This window comes from Bos taurus, chromosome 14 (assembly GCF_002263795.3).
Source record: "Bos taurus isolate L1 Dominette 01449 registration number 42190680 breed Hereford chromosome 14, ARS-UCD2.0, whole genome shotgun sequence".
Taxonomy (NCBI): Eukaryota; Metazoa; Chordata; class Mammalia; order Artiodactyla; family Bovidae; genus Bos; species Bos taurus.
The window spans coordinates 77,516,575-77,539,787 of NC_037341.1; the positions used below are offsets into that span (position 1 = coordinate 77,516,575).

General features: G+C 40.3%; 1 protein-coding gene across 2 annotated transcripts; it reads right to left on the bottom strand.

Annotated features, from left to right (window-relative positions):
* Window positions 1–924: 924 nt before the first annotated feature.
* Window positions 925–17,368, bottom strand: LOC506670 (solute carrier family 7 member 13). Of its 2 annotated transcripts, none has more exons than XM_002692832.6 (4): window positions 16,573–17,368; window positions 14,263–14,394; window positions 6,247–6,608; window positions 925–1,448 (listed from the first exon to the last, which is right to left on the bottom strand). In XM_002692832.6, the coding sequence occupies exons 1-4, from the start codon at window positions 17,255–17,257 to the stop codon at window positions 1,155–1,157; spliced, it is 1,473 nt and encodes a 490-aa protein (XP_002692878.1). In that variant the 5' UTR covers window positions 17,258–17,368; the 3' UTR covers window positions 925–1,154. The 2 variants fall into 2 exon arrangements, with proteins under 2 accessions (XP_002692878.1, XP_005215766.1); XM_005215709.5 differs by lacking the exon at window positions 925–1,448 and adding an exon at window positions 1,455–1,922.
* Window positions 17,369–23,213: the final 5,845 nt, after the last annotated feature.

A 23,213-nucleotide genomic window follows, 5' to 3' on the forward strand; every position in this document is an offset into this window, starting at 1 on the left:
TTACAAATGTAATTTCAAGTGTCATTACAAATATTACATTTACTTCTATATCTATAGAATGTATCTATTTGCCTTTTGATAAACTTCTTTTCACTATTAAATTCAGTGTGGCAGGAACAGTCTTTCTTCTGGCAGGAGCATAGTTTCTTCTTTAATATATGTTTGAGTTTATCTATGATAATCATCGGAGAAGGCAGTGGCACCCCACTCTAGTACTCTTGCCTGGAAAATCCCATGGACGGAGGAGCCTGGTAGGCTGCAGTCCATGGGGTCTCGAAGAGTCAGACACGACTGAGCGACTTCACTTCCACTTTTCACTTTCATGCACTGGAGAAGGAAATGGCAACCCACTCCAGTGTTCTTGCCTGGAGAATCCCAGGGACGGGGAGCCTGGTGGGTTGCCGTCTATGGGGTCGCACAGAGTTGGACACGACTGAAGCGACTTAGCAGCAGCAGCAGCAGCAGCAGCAGCAGCAGGAACTAGTTAAACTCTTCTTTGGTACCATCTCTATATAGTGTTCCAGCCTCAGTCAGGCTGAAATGTAGAGCTATAGTCATTAATGGAACACTTCTGAGGGGCTGCTGAGAACCCAAACTGAGACAGGCTATCAACGGAGATGCCCTCTACAGGGATGTGTACTGACAGCCCACTCACTTACTCACTCACTTGCCTGTGCATTCAGATATTTATTTTATAGGTTGTCTATTTTTATGCACACACTGCCTTAGGGAGAGACTATACAAATTTAAATAAATGAAATGTAATTAAAAAAAATTAAATAGCTAAGGAATAATCCTTACCTTTGGGGAGCTCACTGTCTTTAGGGAAAAAGTAAGTAGACAATTAAAAAAGAGTGTGGACTCTGACATATTAATAATAAACTCAGAATCATTAATGCACAAAGAGGGACATCTACTACAGTCTTGGGAAATTGGGCCTCAGCATGCTTTATTGGAGAAGTAAGGTTTCTGTTACAAACAGCAAGAGCTAAAGTGTTAACGTTCTGGACACCAAGTATTTTGCGCTGGTTGTGTGTTACATGTGCGGCATGCGTACAAATACACATACGGAATAGTATATGTATTAGGAATATTCTAGTTGAAAGAGAAAGATGCTCTTAATGTCAATCATTTGCCAAATATGCATACTGTATTTATTCTTTTTTGGTCGCAGTTGCAGGTGGATTTTTCTGTACATTTCCTCCTGTTGAAATATATTCATCAGTGTCATCAGTAGGTGAAACATTTAGTAGTAACTGTAAAAAGCAGGTTATCTTGTTGAAATATGTAGACCCCAAATTAAAATGCACAAAAGGCAAATAAAACAGAAGTCCACTGAGGATAAAAAGAATAACGTAGATATGGTACATCTGAGGAGCCTTGATGATGGGCGTCAAAACCAAGAACAAAGACATGGCCATGGTTCCAAACACAAACGGCAAACGTGCCTGAGAACAAACATAGGCTTGTATTAGAGTGGCCTTGGAGTGGGGTCGCAAAGGGTCGGACACGACTGAGCGACTGAGCTGAACTGGAAGTTACTACAAATAATAGAGTAAAATATTTTATATACAGACATTTGTTTAATATGGAGGAAGTTGGTTTCATTGATAAAAAAATATTTACCTACCAGGTCTTCCTTAGTTTTATATAAGAGAAAACAGTCTGCTGGGAATCTCCTCAGAGTGTGAAACAGCAGAAGTGAAAGCCTTTTCCTAATAATGTCAACACTTTGCTCTCCCTTTGATCTTTTTCATAAGTCCATGCCACTTGTCCATTCAGCTCTCTTTATCTCTTTTGGCTGTGTGGGTCTTCCTCGCTGCGTGCAAGGTTTTTCTGGTTCTGGCGAATAGGGTCTGCTCTCTCGTTGCAGTGTGTGGGCTTCTTATTGTGGAGACTTCTCTGCTTGCAGGGCACTGGCTCTAAGACACACAGGTTTCAGGCAGTTTGGCACACAGGCTCAGTGGCACAGCTCATGGGCTCCAGCACACAGGCTTAGTGGCCTTGTGGCATATAGAATCTTCCTGGACCAGGTATCGAACCTGTGTCCTCTGCATTGGCAGATAGATTCTTAACTACTGGACCACCAGGGAAGTCCCACACAGGTCTCTTGAATAACGACCCTCAGAAACATTCCATACTACTACCATAGAGCATTTTTTTCATCATAAATTTTTTCTTTTTCTTTTCAAGCAATATCAAAATTAATATTTTTGTACCTCAATTTAATATTATTCATAATGATGTAATACACAACCTATATATAACATAATACCCACTCGAGTGTTCTTGCCTGGAGAATCCCAGGGACGGGGGAGCCTGGTGGGCTGCCGTCTATGGGGTTGCACAGAGTCGGACATGACTGAAGCGACTTAGCAGCAGCAGCAGCATATAACCTAATATGACAGACATTATTTTTTGGGGCTCCAAAATCACTGCAGATGGTGACTTCAGCCACGAAATTAAAAGACGCTTGCTCCCTAGAAGGAAAGTTATGACCAACCTAGATCAGATCAGACCAGATCAGTCGCTCAGTCGTGTCCGACTCTTTGTGACCCCATGAATTGCAGCATGCCAGGCCTCCCTGTCCATCACCAACTCCCGGAGTTCACTCAGACTCACGTCCACCGAGTCAGTGATGCCATCCAGCCATCTCATCCTCTGTCGTCCCCTTCTCCTCCTGCCCCCAATCCCCCCCCAGCATCAGAGTCTTTTCCAATGAATCAACTCTTCGCATGAGGTGGCCAAAGTACTGGAGTTTCAGCTTTAGCAGCATTCCTTCCAAAGAAATCCCAGGGCTGATCTCCTTCAGCATGGACTGGTTGGATCTCCTTGCAGTCCAAGGGACTCTCAAGAGTCTTCTCCAACACCACAGTTCAAAAGCATCAATTCTTCAGCGCTCAGCCTTCTTCACAGTCCAACTCTCACATCCATACATGACCACAGGAAAAACCATAGCCTTGACTAGACAAACCTTTGTTGGCAAAGTAATGTCTCTGCTTTTGAATATGCTATCTAGGTTGATCATAACTTTCCTTCCAAGGAGTAAGCGTCTTTTAATTTCATGGCTGCAGTCACCATCTGTAGTGATTTTGGAGCCCAGAAAAATAAAGACAGCATATTAAAAAGTAGAGACATCACTTTGCCAACAAAGGTCCGTCTAGTCAAAGCAATGGTTTTTCCAGTAGTCATGTATGGATGTGAGAGTTGGACTATAAAGAAAACTGAGCGCCGAAGAACTGATGCTTTTAAACTGTGGTGTTGGAGAAGACTCTTGAGAGTTCCTTGGACTGCAAGGAGATCCAACCAGTCCATCCTAAAGGAAATCATTCTGAATATTCATTGGAAGGACTGATGCTGAAGCTGAAACTCCAATACTTTGGCCACCTGATGAGAAGAACTGACTCACTGGAAAAGACCCTGATGCTGGGAAAGATCAGAAGGAGAAGGGGATGACAGAGGATAAGATGGTTGGAATGCATCACCAACTCAATGAGTTTGAGTAACTCATGACATGAGTTTGAGTAAACTCCGGGAGTTGGTGATGGACAGGGAGACCTGGCGGGCTGCAGTCCATGGGGTTGCAAAGAGCTGGACAAGACTGAGCTACTGAACTGAACTGAACCTATATATAATTCCTTTGGGGAACGTTTTATCGTAAAAGGACCACAGGGTTGGATTCATTTTCTCTGATCTTCACTTTTCCCTTAATATCGATCTTAGCAATGTATATTTTTCAGATTTTTTGTGTATCTTAATTTAGATAATTAAAGAATACACAAACATGGAAATTTATATATAATTAAAGAGTAGTAATTGCAAAAGTAAAATGCTTAGTTAAATGCTGTTGATCCTTGCCTATAACTGTATTTTGTGTAACTCCTCTCTCTCCTATTAGACCAAGAAGTTATTGATGCATTATTAATGGGCATTTTATCCGTCTATCTTTAAAGTGTTTAGACTAGTGTTTTTTACATAGTAGTTCCTTAGTAGTTGCTTCAGTAGTTATTGGATCATTAAGTGACTCAGATGCAAGATTATCATTATCTTTCCTTTTTTTCAATTTTGAAATGTGGATTTCTGGTCCTCATCCTAAGCATTAGAATCCACAGGGGTGATGTCTAGGAAACTGAGTTTATACAGAAACTCGAAAGGAATTCTTTTTTTCACAGTAGACTTTAAAAATCTTAGTTATTAAACTCTGTTGGTTTTCCTTTTTCACCTTCTAGTCGACCCTGCACCTTTGTGTACTGCTGAGGTATTTCTGTGGGTATTCTGGTGCATCCTTTTACCTTATACAAGGTCCGTAATAAAAGAGGCCCCTTGATTTATTTAGAATATTATGCACTGATAAAACAATGATCATTTGAAACATACCCCCCTTAAAAATGACTTATAGGCCTAACAATAAAAGGTGATATAGCAAGTTATGCATGCCGTAAGCCTTTTAACTGACTAAGTGACTAACCACTAACTTAGCTTCTAGCAGCCTACATGAAAAGGGAAGCATGATCTTACAGTCTAAGTACTGAAGCTAAGCAGGACCCTGTGGAACTCCTTGGTACAAAAGCCTTTCTGTGTCCCCCATTTCTTATTTGTAGGAAACAGGCTTCATTTGGTCTCCAATACCTTCCCTGAGTTCCAAAGCACAGTTCAAACAGTCAGTTCAAACACTGGAGTGGGTTGCCATTTCCTTCTCCAATGCATGGAAGTGAAAAGTGAAAGCGAAGTCGCTCAGTTGTGTCCTACTCTTCATGACCCCATGGACTGTAGCCTACAGGCTCCTCCAGCCATGGGATTTTCCAGGCAAGAGTACTGGAGTGGGGTGCCATTGCCTTCTCCAAGGGATATGCCTAGCAATATCTTTGAACTCTTCTGCAGAACTAAGAGTCGGACACGATTGAGCGACTTCAGTTTCACTTTTCACTCCCATGCATTGGAGAAGGAAATGGCAACCCACTCCAGTGTTCTTGCCTGGAGAATCCCAGGGACGGGGGAGCCTGGTGGGCTGCCATCTATGGGATCGCACAGAGTCGGACATGAGTGAAGCGACTTAGCAGCAGCAGCAGCAGCGGAACTAAAACCACCACCAGATGGAAGACTTTTAACTGCTTGATGAAGCATTCTTCATTCCAGAGAGAGAGTGCCTCAGAGAGAAAGTCATCACGAAACCCCCAGATGTCAGAGGATATTTGGACTGAAGGAAGGCAGGCCCTGCAGGCCCCCTGACCCTTATCAGCAACCCTGTCCCTCCACTATAAGATTCCTCACAGCTCTCTTGACTTCAGGTTGGGGCACAGTCTTGAGGGCATTAGCCCACTGTGGCCCCCGTTGCCTGGCAAAGCAATACAGCTGTTCTTTTCTACTTCATCCAAACTCTGTCTCCAAGATTCTGTTTGATACCAGTGTGTACAGGCTGATTTTTGGTATCAGGATCTGTAAAGAAAATTAAATACTCTGCCTAGAAACACAAGTATTTTTGATATAAATATTAGAACTAATTTTCTTTGGTGGGTCTAACACAGTAGCATAATGTAAAAATAAACCATTTAATCTCTTTGCAGTAAGTATAGGAATGAGTTGCTGGAGGTTGTTTGGTTAAACAGAATATTGGGTACATCCACAATATTGATGGATGGGTTATAGTAGACAATTAGAAGAAAAAAATTTTCCATAAGCTTATATGAAACATTTCAAATGCAGTTAAGGTAGACAGAGGTTTTGGTGGTTTGAGGAATTAACAGAGTACTTATACCTCAGTCAATCTTTCATAGATACTCTGTCTCTGAGGTGAGATTTTAAAAGATGAATGAGTTTGCAACTATACTACATCACAAATACCTAGAGTGTAGCTCTTCCGTATTGGCCATTAAAGCTGGAGACTTATACATTGATAGACATTTAAATTGATAAGCCTGAAAAGCCCTAGGCAAGCCTACAAGGTAATCTAAGGTAGTACCATTTAGAGGACACTCAAATAATCATTGGCCCTGGACGCTGGTCAGTCTCATACACCGAGACTGAGTACAGACTCATTATGCATCCCACATATGGTCCCTCTTGACTCAAGTTCACTAGTTGTAATATAATAGAATATCCTAAATATAAAATCTATTCTCAAATGTTCCTAAAATGGGGTCACAGTGGGTTAAAAAGATTTTTTACGTAGATATAAGAAAAAAGTATTAAAAGTACAAAATGCTCTTTAAAAAGATATAGGATTTTTTTTTTCTTGGTTTGACTTACCTTGTAAGGTCTGGATAGGTTGGGCTCCTGGAATCTCAGTTTAAGCAAGCCCATCATCATTAGCCCAAGTTGAATCCAGTCTGTGAATCCCACATAATTTATTAAAAGGATTAAGTCTGAGGGAATAATTAAGATGGAGGCAAAGATGAGCATCTGAATCACAGCTGCAACTGGACAAGAGTGAATATTCAAAGTTGAGAGGATCAAAGGTAGCTGACCCTCCTGGCTTGCCATACACCATAACCTTGATGTTGAAAATACAGTACAGTTGAGGGAGCTAACTATTGCGGAAGAAACACCAAGGGAAATGGCCCATTGCAAGGAAGGGATTACTCTATCCATCCAAGTGACTGCAACAGCATCTGTAAAAGAGTAGAGAAGCCATTAATTACGCAACTGATGTAATATGTATACTGCATGGTATTTTTAATTAGCTTAGAAAGTATTAAATTATAATTGTAGCAAAGACAAAGGACTGGTGTAAGTAGCAGGTTGAACTGACAAAGTTTTCTAAGAATCACAAATGAGTCTTGGATTTTGTCAAATGCATTTTACGACTCTCTTAATATAATCTGATTTTTGTCTGTTATCATATTAATATAGTAAAATATTAATTGCTTTTGGGATGCTGAACCAACCAATGATAAAGCTCACTTGTTCATCATGTATGCTCCTTTTTATGTGTTGCTGGACTCAGTTTACCAGTGTTTTTGAGAACTGTGTTACACTGTAGTTCACGGAACAATACATGTTGTATGCAACATGTGTATGTAATTTCTTTCTTTGTGTAAAGAATTTTTCTGGCTTTGGTACCATAGAAATACTGGCTTCATAAAATAAGTTTGGATGTGTCCCCTCTTCCAATTTCTGGAAGAGTTTGTTTAGGAGTGGTATTATTTCTTTCTTAAATGTTTGATGCAATTCATCAGTGAAGCTACTAGGGCCTGGGATTTGACTTGTGGGAAGATTTTAGATTTTTAACTCATTTTTTTTAAAATATAGATTTATTCAGATATTTTTATGTCTTCTGGAGGCAGTTCTGTTAACTCAAGAGTAATAAAAAGTACTCGGTGGCACACAGCACTCTCTTTTCCATGGGCTCTCCCCTTCTCCTCAGCCTCTGGTTGAGGAGAAAGATGACTAGGGGTTGACTGAGGTCTCCCTACCCCGAAGGCTATACCCATCCAAGTAGGCTGGGGAACTTCATGACGGTTCTTAGATATGGGTTCCCAAGTCATCAACAAGCCCGGGACTGTGGAATGAAAGGTCGATTCAGCTAAGGGGATCTGGGTTGAACTCACAGTGCAGAAGGGAAGCCCTCTACCCACAAAAGTTCCTTTGTGAACAAAGCCCTTTGGGTCCACTCAAAGTGTTATAGTTTCATGGCTTCCACTGTTGGCTATTTGTTGGTATTGATATTTTAGGTAGAGGTGTGTGTAGAGAGTATAATGGGACACGTGAGTTCCTTCGAAACCCCTTTCCTTTCTCCCTCCTTGTGCCGTTCAGAAAATAATGTTGAATCTCAGTGGGAGAAAGAGCACAGACCTGATGGAAAACTTTAAGGCAGTGATGGTGGTGGTAAAAGATGCAATATCTCAATCTAACTATGATGTGACCAGAGACAAAAGCCACTGGGAGCTGGAGGTTTACAGGGGATTGTTACTAAGTGACCATGTGTCCTCTAGCCCCAGCTGTGGTTGTTCCAGACACTGGGACTGTAATGGAGACACTGTATACATTGATGCCAGTTGATATCCTGTCTCAAACATTGCCAGCACCTCTTTTCTGTTCACTTGCCCCTGAAGACCAAGACTAATTCACATTCATGTGGCAAGGCCTTCAATAGGCTTTCACAGTACCCCACTAGGATTCCTAAACTCCCCTGCTCTTTGCCCCCAGCTGGACTTCAGGATTTTTCAAGAGTGTCTCTGCCATCCAAGATCCAAAATTTATACTATATTGTTCATGATCAGTTAGTTGACAAGTTAAAAGCCTCAGTCTAGAAACATCTGAATTTGTATTATTACACTTTACCAACAGGCTGATCAACCCCGATAAAATTTAGGGTACTGCTTGCCAAGTAAGTTTTCTTGGAAACATGTGGCTAAATTTGCAACACGTAGTCCCTCTGGTAGTAAAAAAAAACTGTCTATGGACCCCTACTACTAAAAGAAGACTCAGCACCGTATGAATTCTTCGTGTGTTATAGTTAGCATGTGTCTCACTTGGGATTCTACTTAGTCTTCCATATCAGCTAATTCACAGATCAATGTCCTTTAACTGGAGGATCAGATCAGTGGACTGTACTGAAAGCTGTCCAGCGAGCACACTTTCTACCAGTGGGGATCCACAACCATAATTACTGCTTTGACTTAGAAGTTTCTGTGACTGATGATGGTCTTCTGCATTGCAGGCAGATTCTTTACCGTCTGAGCCACGAGGGAAGCCCCTTTTCTATTGCATTTCCTGGCAAAGAGAGGTACCTTATAGCTGGAGGTGGCCTCCTTGATAACAACTATCAGTTAAATTCCTCTTGAAAAAATAATACTAGCTTAGCAAGTAGCACTGGGATATTGTAAAACTGAACACCTGACTTATGGAGGCCTTATGACTTTCCAGCCTGATAATCTCATTTTGGGATGAATCAAATTGAATTCAACTATTGAAAAGGTATGAAGAGCCCCCAAAATCTTATCAGGTGGAAATGGTGTATTCAAGAACACAGCTAGCCTGGCCCAGTGGCTTCTTGGTTTTGCATGAACAAGTGCAAATTACATCCCAGTTTGCTGACTGAAGCAGGGTTGCTGGTTCAGCAGGGCCCTCTGTTCACAAGGGTCCCTGTAAATATCTGGCCATGGGCCACTGACGGTTTAGCTAAGCTGAAGCCCTGTGGTGCCCGCCAGGCTGCTACAGCTGCGAGCCTCAGCACCAGCTATGCAGAATGGAAAATAGACAGGATATTCTACTCAGGAACTGGAGATCAAAATCAGATTATTCAGTCAGCAGCCTTGATTGCTTTCTGTAGTTTATGGCCCCGGAGAGGGGTGTCTTTAGTCTGCCAGCCTGTGGTTTTCCAAGTGACAGACCAAACACCCAGGCCATCAACAATAGTTCATGTCATTAGAAATACAAGCGTGGTTCATCAAGAGGGGAATTGGCCAGAGCTATGAGAATGGGCTTAAGTTCTGTCCATGGAGCCCATTCTCTGATGAGAATAATTAGAATAAAACTGTTGATCGATACTGAACTATTCAGATTGCCGTGACAATGTCTGAATCCATCATCTTTCTAGACATGGAAACACACTGACTATCATATACTGGACAGAAGAAAAAGGACTCCATATTTTTGCTACAGAGGCTAACACGAAATGTTACACTGTGACTTCTGCCAAGATTTGACCATTCGTTCACAGTGAAGGAGGCCACTTGCACAAGATATTGTCCCTGCTCACTTCTGGCAAATTGACTACATTGACTTTTGACCCTCTCTTGGGAAGACAGCTAATAGTTGTTGGAACTTTTCCAGGTTGCAGCATTGCTGTTCCAATTTGGTCAGCCCTCTGCGGCCACACCACTGTGGCCCTTGAAACTCATCTGTGTTATGTGTTTGGCCATTCACAATGTGACAGCTGTACATCACAAATCACATCAATGTGCTGAAGGCAAAGGTATTCAGTGTATCTTTCATATACGCCATTTGAATGCGTCTGATTCTGTTTAATGTTGGATGGCTTCCTCAAAAATCAACCCAGAAATATTTCTGACTCTACCTCTCTCACATCCTTCTGGTCCACACACCTTGGTCAGGTAGTTTGGTCACTGAATAAACCCTAGGGAGTGATCTTCCCTGGTGGCTCAGACAGTAAAGAATCTACCTGCGATGCAAGAGACCCGGGTTCCATCCCTGAGTTGGGAAGATCCCTGGAGAAGGAAATGGCAACCCACTCCAGTATTCTTGCCTGGTGAATCCTGTGGACAGAGGAGCCTGGTGGGCTACAGTTTGTGGGGTCGCAAAGAGTCGGACATGACCAAGTGACTAACACTTTCGCTCTCAGAGAGTGATCACCTACTCTTGGCTGCTTCCTGAGTGATGGTCAGGGAGAATAGCATAGGTAGTTATATATTCCTATTTTGAAAACTCAGGAGGCTTTCCTGATTATTGCTGGATTTTATGCTTCTTATTTTCCTCACACAGCAACCCCAACCTACCTGGTTGGTTTAGCCTCTGGGCAGCAATATGACCATAAAGAAGCCAAGAGGATTCAAAATCCATTTTGGTTCACACGCCTGGGTTCTCTTTTTGGACTGGTGTGGTCATAGATTATAAAGATAATAACCACTTGACTGAGTTCACTCTTTGCTAAGTGCTCTTACAGTGGTAATTGTGGCTTTCTAGAAGGGAATATTTAGACTGAAAAATATGGGGATGGAAGGACAACAGTGATCTTTTGTCTTTTAGAGCCATTCCTGGGACCTGTCTTCTGAAGGAAGACTTATAAAAGATTTGGATTCCCTAAGCTTGAGGATCTTCTCCTGTTATGTGGAGATATCACTTGGCCTTCCTTGCTTTGTCTTTTGGGAATCAGGGTTTGGGGAACAGCATAAATGACATTCTAGCTACTGCGATTATATGAAAAATAAATTGCCTTTGTCTCCATCGCCAGCATCCATGAAACTGTGCCCAACTACCTTATGAGGGGGTTAAATCTCAAGCTTTTCATAGTTGTTGAGAGTCTTGTGATTTCTTCCTTGACCCATTGGTTATTTAGAAGTCTGTTGTTTAATTTTCAAATATGTGAGGTTTCTCAAGTTACATTCTGTTTTTGGTTTCTATTGTGCATCTATTGCTGTTGAAGGAAGTGTTTTGTATGATAGAAATATTAAATTTTTTGAGACTTGTTTTATATCCTGAAATTATGTCTATCCTAGGGAAAGTCCCATAAGTGCTTGAATAAATATATATTCTGCTTCTGTTTGGTGGAGCATTCTATAAATGTCAATTAGATCAGTTTGATCGATAGTGGTGTGCAGATCTTCTATATCCTTATTGATTTTCTATCTAGTTATTGAGTGATATACTGACATCTGCAACTATAGTTGCTGAATTGTCTATTTCTCCTTTTAGTTACATTAGTATGGCTTCATGTATTCTGGGGCTGTGTTTTTAGAGGTGTATGCATTTATAATTGTTATATCTTCTTCATGCATTGATCATTTTATTAATATCATTACAAAATACCTTTCTTTGTCTCTAGTAATCTTTTAGTCTTTAAGTTATTTTGTCTTAATAATATTACTATTCTAGTTTTCTTACAGTTAATGTTTGCATGATAAACTTTTCCATTCTTTTACTTTGTACTTGATTGTGTTTTGAATCTAAAGTGTGTCTCATATAGACAGCATATAGTTGGATTGATAATTTTATTCAGTATGACAACCTCTGCCTTTTATTGTTGTGTTTGTATATTCTCATTTAACATTACTGATATTGTATTTACTATGTCACTTTGCTATTTGTTTTTTTATGTCTTATGTATTTTTGTTCTTTTGTTCTTCTATTTTATTGTTTATTTTTATTTTATTTATTGTTATATTTTATCATTTATTTCTTGTTTATTTTATCTATTTATTGTTAAGTAGATTTTTTTTTTTCTATACCATATGGCCGTTGGGATCTTAGTCCCTTAACCAGGAATCTAACCTGGGTCCTGGCAAGGAAAGTGCCTAACCACTGGACTGCTAGGGAATTCCTTAAAGAGATATTCTTAATGCGCCATTTAATTCCTCTGTTGATTTGTTCAGTTATTTTCTTAGTAGTTGTTCTGGTAATTACAGAATCCACCTTTAATCCAAATCAATTTCCAGTTACTTTCAGTTAAAATATGACAACTTTGCTACTATGGCTCATTTCCTTCTCTTTTCTTTGTGCTATTACTGTCATATATGTTACATTTATATGTTTAATAAGCCCTACATTTAAGTTTCAGAGTTATTACCTAAAATAATCTAAGATATTTTTAAAGAATTCAAAAAAATATGTGTATACACCTATGGAGTCTTTTATATTTATCCATATATTTAATATTTCTGGTTCTTTTTCTTCCTTCCCTTTGATCCAAGTTTCTTTCTTTCAGTCTGAAGAATTTCCTTCAGTAAGTCTTCTAGCAATGAATTCTTTCAGTTTTTGTTAGAGTACCTTCACATACATTTTCACATTCATTATTACTACTAATACGTGAAATGAATCAATAATATACACTCATTTTACTTTTTACATTTTTTAAAAATTGCAGTATTAGTTGACTCGGAATATTGTGTTACTTTTTTGATGTACAGCAAAGCAATTCAATTATATATATATATATATTTTCCAGATTCTTTTCCATTATAGGTTATTATAAGATATTGAATATCGTTCCCTAAGCTATATAGTAAATCCTTGTTGTTTATCTATTTTATGTGTAGTGGTATTTGTTAACACCATACTCCTAATTTATTCCTTCCCCCTTTCCCCTTTGGTAACCATAATTTTGTTTTCTATGCCCATGAGTTTGTTATCTGTTTTGTAAAATAAATTCATTTGTGTGGTCTTTTAGATTCCACAAATAAGTGATATCATATAATATTTGTCTTTCTGTGTCTGACTAACTTTACTCAGTATGATAATCTCACATCCATTCATGTTACTGCAAATGGCAATATTTCATTCTACTTTATGGCTGTGAGTGTCTATCTGGGGCTTCTCAGGTGGCACAGTGGTAAAAAATCTGCCTGCCAGTGCAGGAGACACAAGAGACACGAGTTAGATCCCTGGGTTGAGAAGATCCCCTGGTGTAAAAAATGGCTGTATCCTTGCCTAGAAAATTCCATGGACAGAGGAACCTGGGGGGCTACAGTCCATGGATTCACAGAGTCAGACTTGACTGAGCACACACACACAGTATTTATCTATCTATTTACTGCATCTTCTCTATCCATTCATCTGTTGATGGACACCTAGATTGCATGCATGATACTCTAAGTAGTGTCATTTTGGAGTTGAGATAACTGGGGAGCATCAAGCTTGGATGTAGGATAAACCTTATTTTTCTTTTCAATGAAAGCCTATTACTGATTTTCTTTTATTTTTCTGATAACTGAAAGTGTGAAGTTTAACAAATATTTATTTCATTAATATATTTATATAGATATTTAAGTTCAATTGAAAATTGAGCTTCTTTCAATTTGTCTATTTTTAGAGCAAAAAATCAGTTTCTGCACTATAAGTAATTTTTTAAAATCTGAAAAAAATCTGAATAGTTTTTATGATAAACTGAAATTCTGTCTCTTATATATATATATATATGTATATATATATGTATGTATATATGGAGAAGGCAGTGGCAACCCACTCCAGTACTCTTGCCTGGAAAATCCCATGGACAGAGGAGCCTGGTGGGCTGCCGTCTATGGGGTCGCACAGAGTCAGACACGACTGAAGCACCTTAGCAGCAGCATATATATATATATATATATATATATATATATATATATATATATATATGGAAGGATTCATGTCCACTTCACTAATAGGAAAATTTAGGTACTCCAGCTCTGTATAGATTTGGGGGATATGTCTGAAGACAAAGTGTATGAGTTATATTTCCTGGAGGCAAATGCTGACCCAGAGCACCCACCTGCTCCTTATGAAGTATATCTCAAGAGGCTTTGATAAGTAGTCTCATATTTTCTATTCTACTCTGTCCATTGTGTTCTGCCTTTTTTTCCTTTTATATTTCTTAGTGTTTTCCATATTTTTGGCTGCTAGACCTTACCCTTTACTATATGCTCTAAAGAAATTGCTTGACCTTTTGAACGTCTACCTTTAAATAAATAGGTAAGTAAATAACTCAGACATGAACCAAATTAGCCTAATTCTCTTGAAATGTGCAAAAAGACCCACTGTATACTCAAAACTCCCTTTATTCAGGACAATGAAACAGAGTGTCTTCCTTCTGGCTCCGTGCAACCATACCTGAGGACATGATTTCCTTTGGGGTCAGGACGGCTAGGTAGGAAACATTAACCAGTAAGTAGATCAGGGCCACGAGGGTAAGTGCAGTGACCACACATTTGGGGATATTCTCACTAGGGCTTTTCAACTCTCCTGCAAAAAAAAAAGTGCCACTCAGAAAAAATGACTAATCAGATCATCTTTGGAAGTAGCTTCATTATAACATACAATAACTAAAAGAAACAGACATGACTACACACAGCAAGAGTTGAATGCTTACTTACCAAGTTTAGACAAAGTATTAACTTTAGCAGCAATGGAATTTTGCTGAACTCTGGGTTTTACTCTTGTATCTTTGATGTGCCCAACATAAACTTTTTGGATAAGAGAACAACTCAGAAAACCTGGATTCTAGGCCAGGAGGACTGGAGCAAATATTCCCTTACCATACGGCCAACACTATAGAAGTACACGTTTGTGTTAATGAAGTGTTGGAATAGCTCCTCTGTTAATCTGGTCACCACAGTCTAGGACATTAGGGTAGATTCTCCTGCTCTTTTCACTCCTTGGGTTAAGTTTCTAGACTAGCTAAATCTTAGATTAAACTTGACTGTATATTGCCAACACCAGTTTGACACAGATGTTTAACTACTTGGAAAATTTTTAACTTACAGTATGCAACTCCCTCAAAATAATTCACATGTATTAAAAAGAAAAATTTAAAGAACATACAGATTTAGAGAAAAAAAGCTCAGGTACATATTTATCTAAACCTTGAGATGGAGAAAGACTTTTCAAGTATGGAGATAATGAAAAGTTAAAAGATAGTTTAATACTTGTAGGTATTAAACTTCTAGTGTTTAAGACTGAAATTTTTAAAACTTATGAACAAAATGAAAAAAAAAAAAAAAAGCCAAACCACAGGGACTTCACTGGTGGTCCAATGGTTAAGAATCCACCTGGAAATGCAGGAGACAGGGGTTTGATCCTTGCCAGGGAGCTAAGATCCCACATGCTGCAGGGCAACTAGTCCACACGCTTTAGCTACTGAGCCCGCATGCCCAGCTAGAGCGCCCATACACCACAAAAGACCCTGCAGGCCGCAACTAACACTTGACAGACAGGTTAATGATAGCAAACTAAGAAAGCCATTTACCTGTCTTACAAGGAGGAAATTGGTCATTAACATTTGCAAAACTCTGCCCTCTCACTGGAGAAGGCAATGGCACCCCACTCCAGTACTCTTGCCTGGAAAATCCCACGGATAGAGGAGCCTGGTAGGCTGCAGTCCATGGGGTCGCTGGAGTCGAACACGACTGAGGGACTTCACTTTCACTTTTCACTTTCATGCACTGGAGAAGGAAGTGGCACCCCACTCCAGTGTTCTTGCCTGGAGAATCCCAGGGATGGGGGAGCCTGGTGGGCTGCCAACTATGGGGTCCCACAGAGTCGGACACGATTGAAGCGACTTAGCAGCAGCAGCAGCCCTCTCACTAGACATTGAAGAAAAAATGAGTTCTGAAGTTTTATTTTCACAACTTTAAGTGACTAAAGAATGAAAAAGGTTTGATGACTTCAGGTGCCATCATTTTAATTCACACTAATAGACATTTGTAAAGCTTTTCTGGGCTGCAATTTGACAATATTTCTTAAGACATTTCTAAATATTTATATGGTTCACTTAGTAATTTTACTAAGATTTTTCAAGACTTTTTTCCTAACAAAACAATGAGAGATCCACAAAGGTTTATATAAAAGGATGCTGATTGGAACAATAACTATACAATTTCAAAGTGAAAAACTAGAAAAAATTCTGGTATCCAACAATGGGAGATGCTTGAAAAATGGTCAAATTGCATATGATAAAATGTTGTGTATTCATTTAAAAGCATTTATATTTAATAATATTTATGAATTCTCACTATGTGCTTTAAGTAGAACAAATGATGAGTATATGTACAAGTGTGACCTGCCTGTGTGTACATACGAGATAACTGGTAATCTTCATTTTAGTTTATATTTTCTGAATATTAATTTTTCTCTGATGAGCTTCTGCTATTAAAATATTTGTTCAGTAACAAAAGTTGTTGTTGAGTCCTTAAGCTGTATTAGTTCTACACTTACTTGTTTTAATTTGTGAACACCCAGAAAATATTTTGCTTTCCAAAGCTAGAAAACCACATTTGTAGAGAGTTTAGTGCATTTCCACCCACCTGATAGAAGAGAGACACACATTATAGAGAAATAATGTGTTTCTTAGAATTAAGCTGATTAACCCTTGTATGTTTATAGCCTGGTGGAGCTCTTTATAATTTAAAAAAGTAATTTTACCTGCTATTCGGACAAGGACTCCCCAACCAGAATATGCAAACAATCCTTGTAAGAAGGCTTCTGCAATCTGTGAAGCATCCGGAACGTCAGCATCGAAAGCTTTCTCAAACCTGGCCAGGTTCTCTCTTCTTCCTCTCACCAACAGCACGATTCCAGTTACAGAGACGAAGCCGAGAACTGTCATTTTGACAGCCGTACTGACAGTCTGAAACCACGTCACCTCCTTCACTCCCCGAGCATTCAGGATTCCCAAGCACCACAAGATAGCCAATGCCAAACATTTCTTTGGCATCTCAGGAACAAAACACCCAGGATAGAAAGGCTGCGTAATGTAGCCCGCCAGCATCAAGCTGCGGGCAGCAATTCCTGCGGGAGTACTGAATAGATTGATCCAGAGGTAGAAGAAAGCAACAAAGGGCCCAAGAGACCTTTTGAGGAAATAATACTGTGCTCCGCTTCTAGGGAAGGTGGTCCCCAGCTCCGCGTGACTCAGGGCAGCCAGCATAGACACCACGGCACAAGCAGCCCAAATGCTTAGGGACACCCCCACGTTGAGTGAAGAGTATTTTAACACCCCTTTAGGAGTGATAAATATTCCCGCACCTATGATGATACTGAATAAAAAAATTGTCCCATGGAAATATCCTATTACCCGCCGTAGCTGAGTGCTTTCTCCCACCTTCATTTTCTCAAGTCTGACACTTAATGTCCAAAGCTAACATAAATTCACTGTTTCCTCTGTGACACTTGTGATCTTACAGTTAAATGCTTTGGTTCCCTCCTCTTCTCTTCCTCAAATAGACTTCCTCACAGCCCTTAGCATAATAGTAAAAAAAAAAAAGTTAACTTGTAAAGTTAATTAAACTAAAGTTTATGAGATCTTAAAATTAGGGTTAAAACGTTTTACTGTTAAACATTTAAAAAGTTAAACACAATTGAACAAGTTAGACACAGCTAATTGGGAATAAGAGATAAAAACTTCCCAGTCAGGTTTTTTCTATGGATATGTAACCACATTCATTTTGATCCTTAAACAAGTAATTCTTTAAAACTTTGTACTGTAAGGAAGATTGCAAAGAATGACAAAAATACAAGGTCTGAATCATAAATTTGCCCCTTGTTAGCAGATCTTGGTTTGAATCACACACACACACCTGCCACTTACTAGAAAATCCACATCACTTGTTTTTTTTTGAAAAATGAGACTGATAATCCTTATCTTATTTTTTCTTTAATAGAATTAAATAGGGTAATTTACTTATGAAGCAAATTCTAGCACAGAGCTCCTAGTACTATACCTAACATAGTTTGCATGTGTGCGCACGTGTGTATGACCCTTGGACTGCTGCCCACAAGCTCCTCCATCCACGGGATTGTCCAGGAAAGAGTACTGGAGTGGGTTGCCATTTCCTCCTTCAGGGGATCTTCCTGACCCAGGGATCGAACCCACATCTTCTGCATCTCCTCCATGGGCAGGCTTATTTTTTTTTACCACTGAGCCACCTGGGAAGCCCCACCTAACACAATTTAGGGATCCATAAAGTTAGTTTTATCATTTGGTTATTTTCAGTTCAGTTCAGTTCAGTTCAGTCCCTCAGTCATTTCCAACCAACTCTTTGTGACCCCATGGACAGCAGCACGCCAGGCATCCCTGTCCACCACCAACTCCCAGAGTTTACCCAAACTCACATCCGTTGAGTCAGTGATGCCATCCAACCATCTCATCCTCTGTCGTCCCCTTCTCTTCCTGCCCTCAATCTTTCCCAGCATCAGGGTCTTTTCAAATGAGTCAGCTCTTTGCATCAGGTGGCCAAAGTATTGGAGTTTCAGCTTAAATATCCTTCCTTCCAAATAATATTCAAGACTGATTTTCCTTAGGATGGACTGGCTGGATCTCCTTGCAGTCCAAGGGACTCTCAAGAGTCTTCTCCAACACCACAGTTCAAAAGCATCCATTCTTCAATGCTCAGCTTTCTTTATAGACTCTCACATCCATACATAACCACTGGAATAACCATAGCCTTGACTAGACGGACCTTTGTTGGCAAAGTAATGCCTCTGCTTTTTAATATGCTATCTAGGTTGGTCATGACTTTCCTTCCAAGGAGTAAAGTGACTTGTAATTTCATGGCGGCAGTCACCATCTGCAGTGATTTCGGAGCCCCCCAAAATAAAGTCTGTCACTGTTTCCACTGTCTCCCCATCTATTTGCCATGAAATGATGGGACCAGATGCCATGATCTTAGTTTTCTGAATGTTGAGCTTTAAGTCAAAATTTTTCACTCTCCTTCACTTTCATCAAGAGGCTCTTTAGTTCTTCTTCACTTTTTGCATAAGGGTGGTGTCATCTGCATATCTGAGGTTATTGATATTTCTCCCGGCAATCTTGATTCCAGCTTGTGTTTCATCTAGCCCAACTTTCTCATGATGTACTCTATATATAAGTTAGATAAGCAGGGTGACCATATACAGCCTTGACGAACTCCTTTTCCTATTTGGAACCAGTCTGTTGTTTCACATCCAGTTCTAACTGTTGCTTCCTGACCTGCATACAGATTTCTCAAGAGGCAGATCAGGTGGTCTGGTATTCCCATCTCTCTAAGAATTTTCCAGAGTTTATTGTGATCCACACAGTCAAAGGCTTTGGCATAGTCAATAAAACAGAAATAGATGGTTTTCTGGAACTCTCCTGGTTTTTCAATGATCTAGCGGATGTTAGCAATTTGATCTCTGGTTCCTCTGCCTTTTCTAAAACTAGCTTGAACATCAGGAAGTTCACGGTTCACGTATTGCTGAAGCCTGGCTTGGAGAATTTTGAGCATTCTTTTACTAGCATGTGAGATGAGTGCAGTTGTGTGGTAGTTTGAGCGTTTTTTGGCATTGCCTTTCTTTGGGATTGGAATGAAAACTGACCTTTTCCAGTCCTTTGACAACTGCTGTGTTTTCCAAATTTGCTGGCATATTGAGTGCAGCACTTTCACAGCATCATCTTTTAGGATTTGAAATAGCTCAGCTGGAATTCCATTACTTCCACTAGCTTTGTTCATAGTGAACAAGGTCCACTTGACTTCACATTCCACGATGTCTGGCTCTAGGTGAGTGATCACACCATCGTGATTATCTGGGTCGTGAAGATCTTTTTTGTACAGTTCTTCTGTGTATTCTTGCCACCTCTTCTTAATATCTTCTGCTTCTGTTAGGTCCATACCATTTCTGTCCTTTATCGACCCCGTCTTTGCATGAAATGTTCCCTTGGTATTTCTAATTTTCTTGAAGAGATCTCTAGTCTTTCCCATTCTGTTGTTTTCCTCTATTTCTTTGCATTGATCACTGAGGAAGGCTTTCTTATCTCTCCTTGCTATTCTTTGGAACTCTGCATTCAGATGCTTATATCTTTCCTTTTCTCCTTTGCTTTTCATTTCTCTTCTTTTCACAGCTATTTGTAAGGCCTCCCCAGACAGCCATTTTGCTTTTTTGCATTTCTTTTCCATGGGGATGGTCTTGATCCCTGTCTCCTGTACAATGTCATGAACCTCCGTCCATAGTTCATCAGGCACTCTATCAGATCTAGTCCCTTAAATCTGTTTCTCACTTCCACTGTATAATCATAAGGGATTTGATTTAGGTCATAGCTGAATGGACTAGTGGTTTTCCCCACTTTCTTCAAGGTAAGACTGAATTTGGCAATAAGGAGTTCATGATCTGAGCCACAGTCAGCTCCCACTCTTGCTTTTGCTGACTGTATAGAGTTTCTCCATCTTTAGCTGCAAAGAATATAATCAATCTGATTTTGGTGTTGACCATCTAGGGATGTCCATGTGTAGAGTCTTCTCTTGTGTTGTTGGAAGAGGGTGTTTGCTATGACCAGAGCACTCTCTTGGCAAAACTCTATTAGCCTTTGTCCTGCTTCATTCTGTACTCCAAGGTCAAATTTGCCTGTTACTCCAGGTGTTTCTTGACTTCCTACTTTTGCATTCCAGTCCCCTATGATGAAAGGACATCTTTTTTGGGTGCTAGTTCTAAAAGGTCTTGTAGGTCTTCATAGAACCCTTCAGCTTCAGCTTCTTCAGTTTTAGTAGTCAGGGCATACATAGACTTGGATTATGGTGATATTGAATGGTTTGCCTTGGAAATGAACAGAGATCATTCTGTCATTTTTGAGATTGCATCCAAGTACTGCATTTCAGATTCTTTCATTGACTATGATGGCTACTCCATTTCTTCTAAGGGATTCTTACCCACAGTAGTGGATATAATGGTCGTCTAAGTTAAATTCTCCCATTCCAGTCCACTTTAGTTCGCTGATTCCTAAAATGTCGACATTCACTCTTGCCATCTCCGGTTTGACCACTTCCAACTTGCCTTGATTCATGGACCTAACATTTCAGGTTCCTATGCAATATTGCTCTTTGCAGCATCAGACTTTGTGTCCATCACCAGTCACATCCACAACTGGGTGTTGTTTTTATTTTGGCTACACCTCTTCATTCTTTCTGGAGTTATTTCTCCACTGATATCCAGAAGCATATTGGGCACCCACTGACCTGGGGAGTTCATTTTTCAGTGTCCTATCTTTTTGCCTTTTCATATGGCATTCTCAAGGGAAGAATGCTGAAGTGGTTTGCCATTCCCTTCTCCAGTGGACCACGTTTTGTCAGAACTCTCCACCATGATCCGTCCGTCTTGGTGGCCCTACACAGCATGGCTCATAGTTTCATTGAGTTAGACAAGGCTGTGCTCCCTGTGAATGGAATGGTTAGTTTCCTGTAATGATGGTTTTCAGTCTATCTGCAAGAGTCTAATGGAGAAGAATAAGAGGATTATGGAAGCTTCCTGATGGGAGAGACTGAAGGGGAAACTGGGTCTTGTTCTGATGGGCGGGGCCATGCTCAGTAAATCTTTAATCCAATTTTCTGTTGATGGATGGGGCTGTGTTCCCTCCCTGCTATTTACCTGGGGCCAAACTATGGTGGAGGTAATGAAGATAATGGTGAGCTCCTTCAAAAGATCCCATGAATGTACTGCTATTCTCAGTGCCCCCAACCCTGCAGCAGGCCACCACCGACCCACGCCTCTGCTGGAGACCCCTGGACACGCACAGCAAGCCCGGGACAGTCTCCTGTGGGGTCACTACTTCTTTCTCCAGGTTCTGGTGCACAAAGTTCTGTTGTGCCCTCCAAGAGTCTATTTCCCAGTCCTGTGTAAGTTCTGGCAGCCTCTATGGTGGGGTTAGTAGCGACCTCCTCCAAGAGGGCTTATGCCACACCCAGGTCTGCTGCATCCAGAGCCCCTGTCCCTGCAGCAGTCCACCGCCAACCCGCACCTCCTCAGGAGACACTCAGATACAGTTCTGGCTCAGTCTCTGTGGGGTCCATGGGTCCTGGTGAGCACAAGGTATGTTTGAGCCCTCTGAGTGTCTCTGGTGGGAATGGGGTTTGATTCTAAATGTGATCTTGCCCCTCCTACCATCTTGCCAAGGCTTCTCCTTTGCCCTTGGACGTGGGGTAGCTCCTCACAGCCGCTCCAGTGCCTACCATCTTACTGGGGTTTCTCTGACCTTGGACGTGGGGCATCTCTCATGGCTGCTCGCTGCTCCAGCACCATGTAGCCACCAAAATAATTGGTTATTTTAATTATCACTATCTGCATTATATACAGAGTTCTTCAGCTTCTTTAAGGTCTTTTATTTTTAATTTTACTTTTTATTATTTTTATGTAAGGTCTTAAAAAATTTTTTGTAGTTACTTGCAAATTAGACTTCACTTTTGACGAACAGCTCACTTTGTACACATATTTAGGGTTTTACATTTTCCTGGTCAACACTGTAGTGGGGGCATGATTACTCTTTTAGCATTATTAATTTTTCTATGTTTTCAGCTAGTCTGACTTAGGGCACACTCTACTGAGCGTCTGCTTTTTGCCCGGTCCTGCATGAATCAGTGCATGTACAGGAGTGACTGAGACATGGTCTGGATCCTGTTCACCAGTTTACTCTGGCACCTGGCCCAGCTCAGGTTACACGGTATGTCTCAGTAAATCTCTTTTGACAATTCTTATCCTCCAGAAGCTACTGTTTAGAGAAGATGTGTATAAATTCGGTTCAGTTCAGTTCAGTTCAGTTGCTTAGTCGTGTCCGACTCTTTGCGACCCCATAAATTGCCCCTCCTACCATCTTACCAAGGCTTTTCCTTTGCCCTTGGATGTGGGGTAGCTCCTCAAAGCTGCTCCAGTGCCTACTATCTTACTGGGGTCGCTCTGACCTTGGATGTGGGGCACGCCAGGCCTCCCTGTCCATCACCAACTCCCGGAGTTCACTCAAACTCACGTCCATCGAGTCAGTGATGCAGACTTTTTAATACTGTTTATGAGCTTCAGTGTGATAATATTAATAGCTAACATTTGTCTGGCACCTGCTGTGCGTCCAGAAGTTATATTAAAAACTTATATTAATTCTTTAAGTCAAATCGACAACCTGTGATATAGTACAGATAGATAAGGAAATTAAGGAATAATAAGTAATTTGCCAAGATTACCTAACTATTCACTTTAATTAATTAATTTAATGTACTTTACACGTTTTAAATATATATTTATGATTTTACTGAAAAAGAAATCCATAAAGCCACAAGGAACCAAGAAAC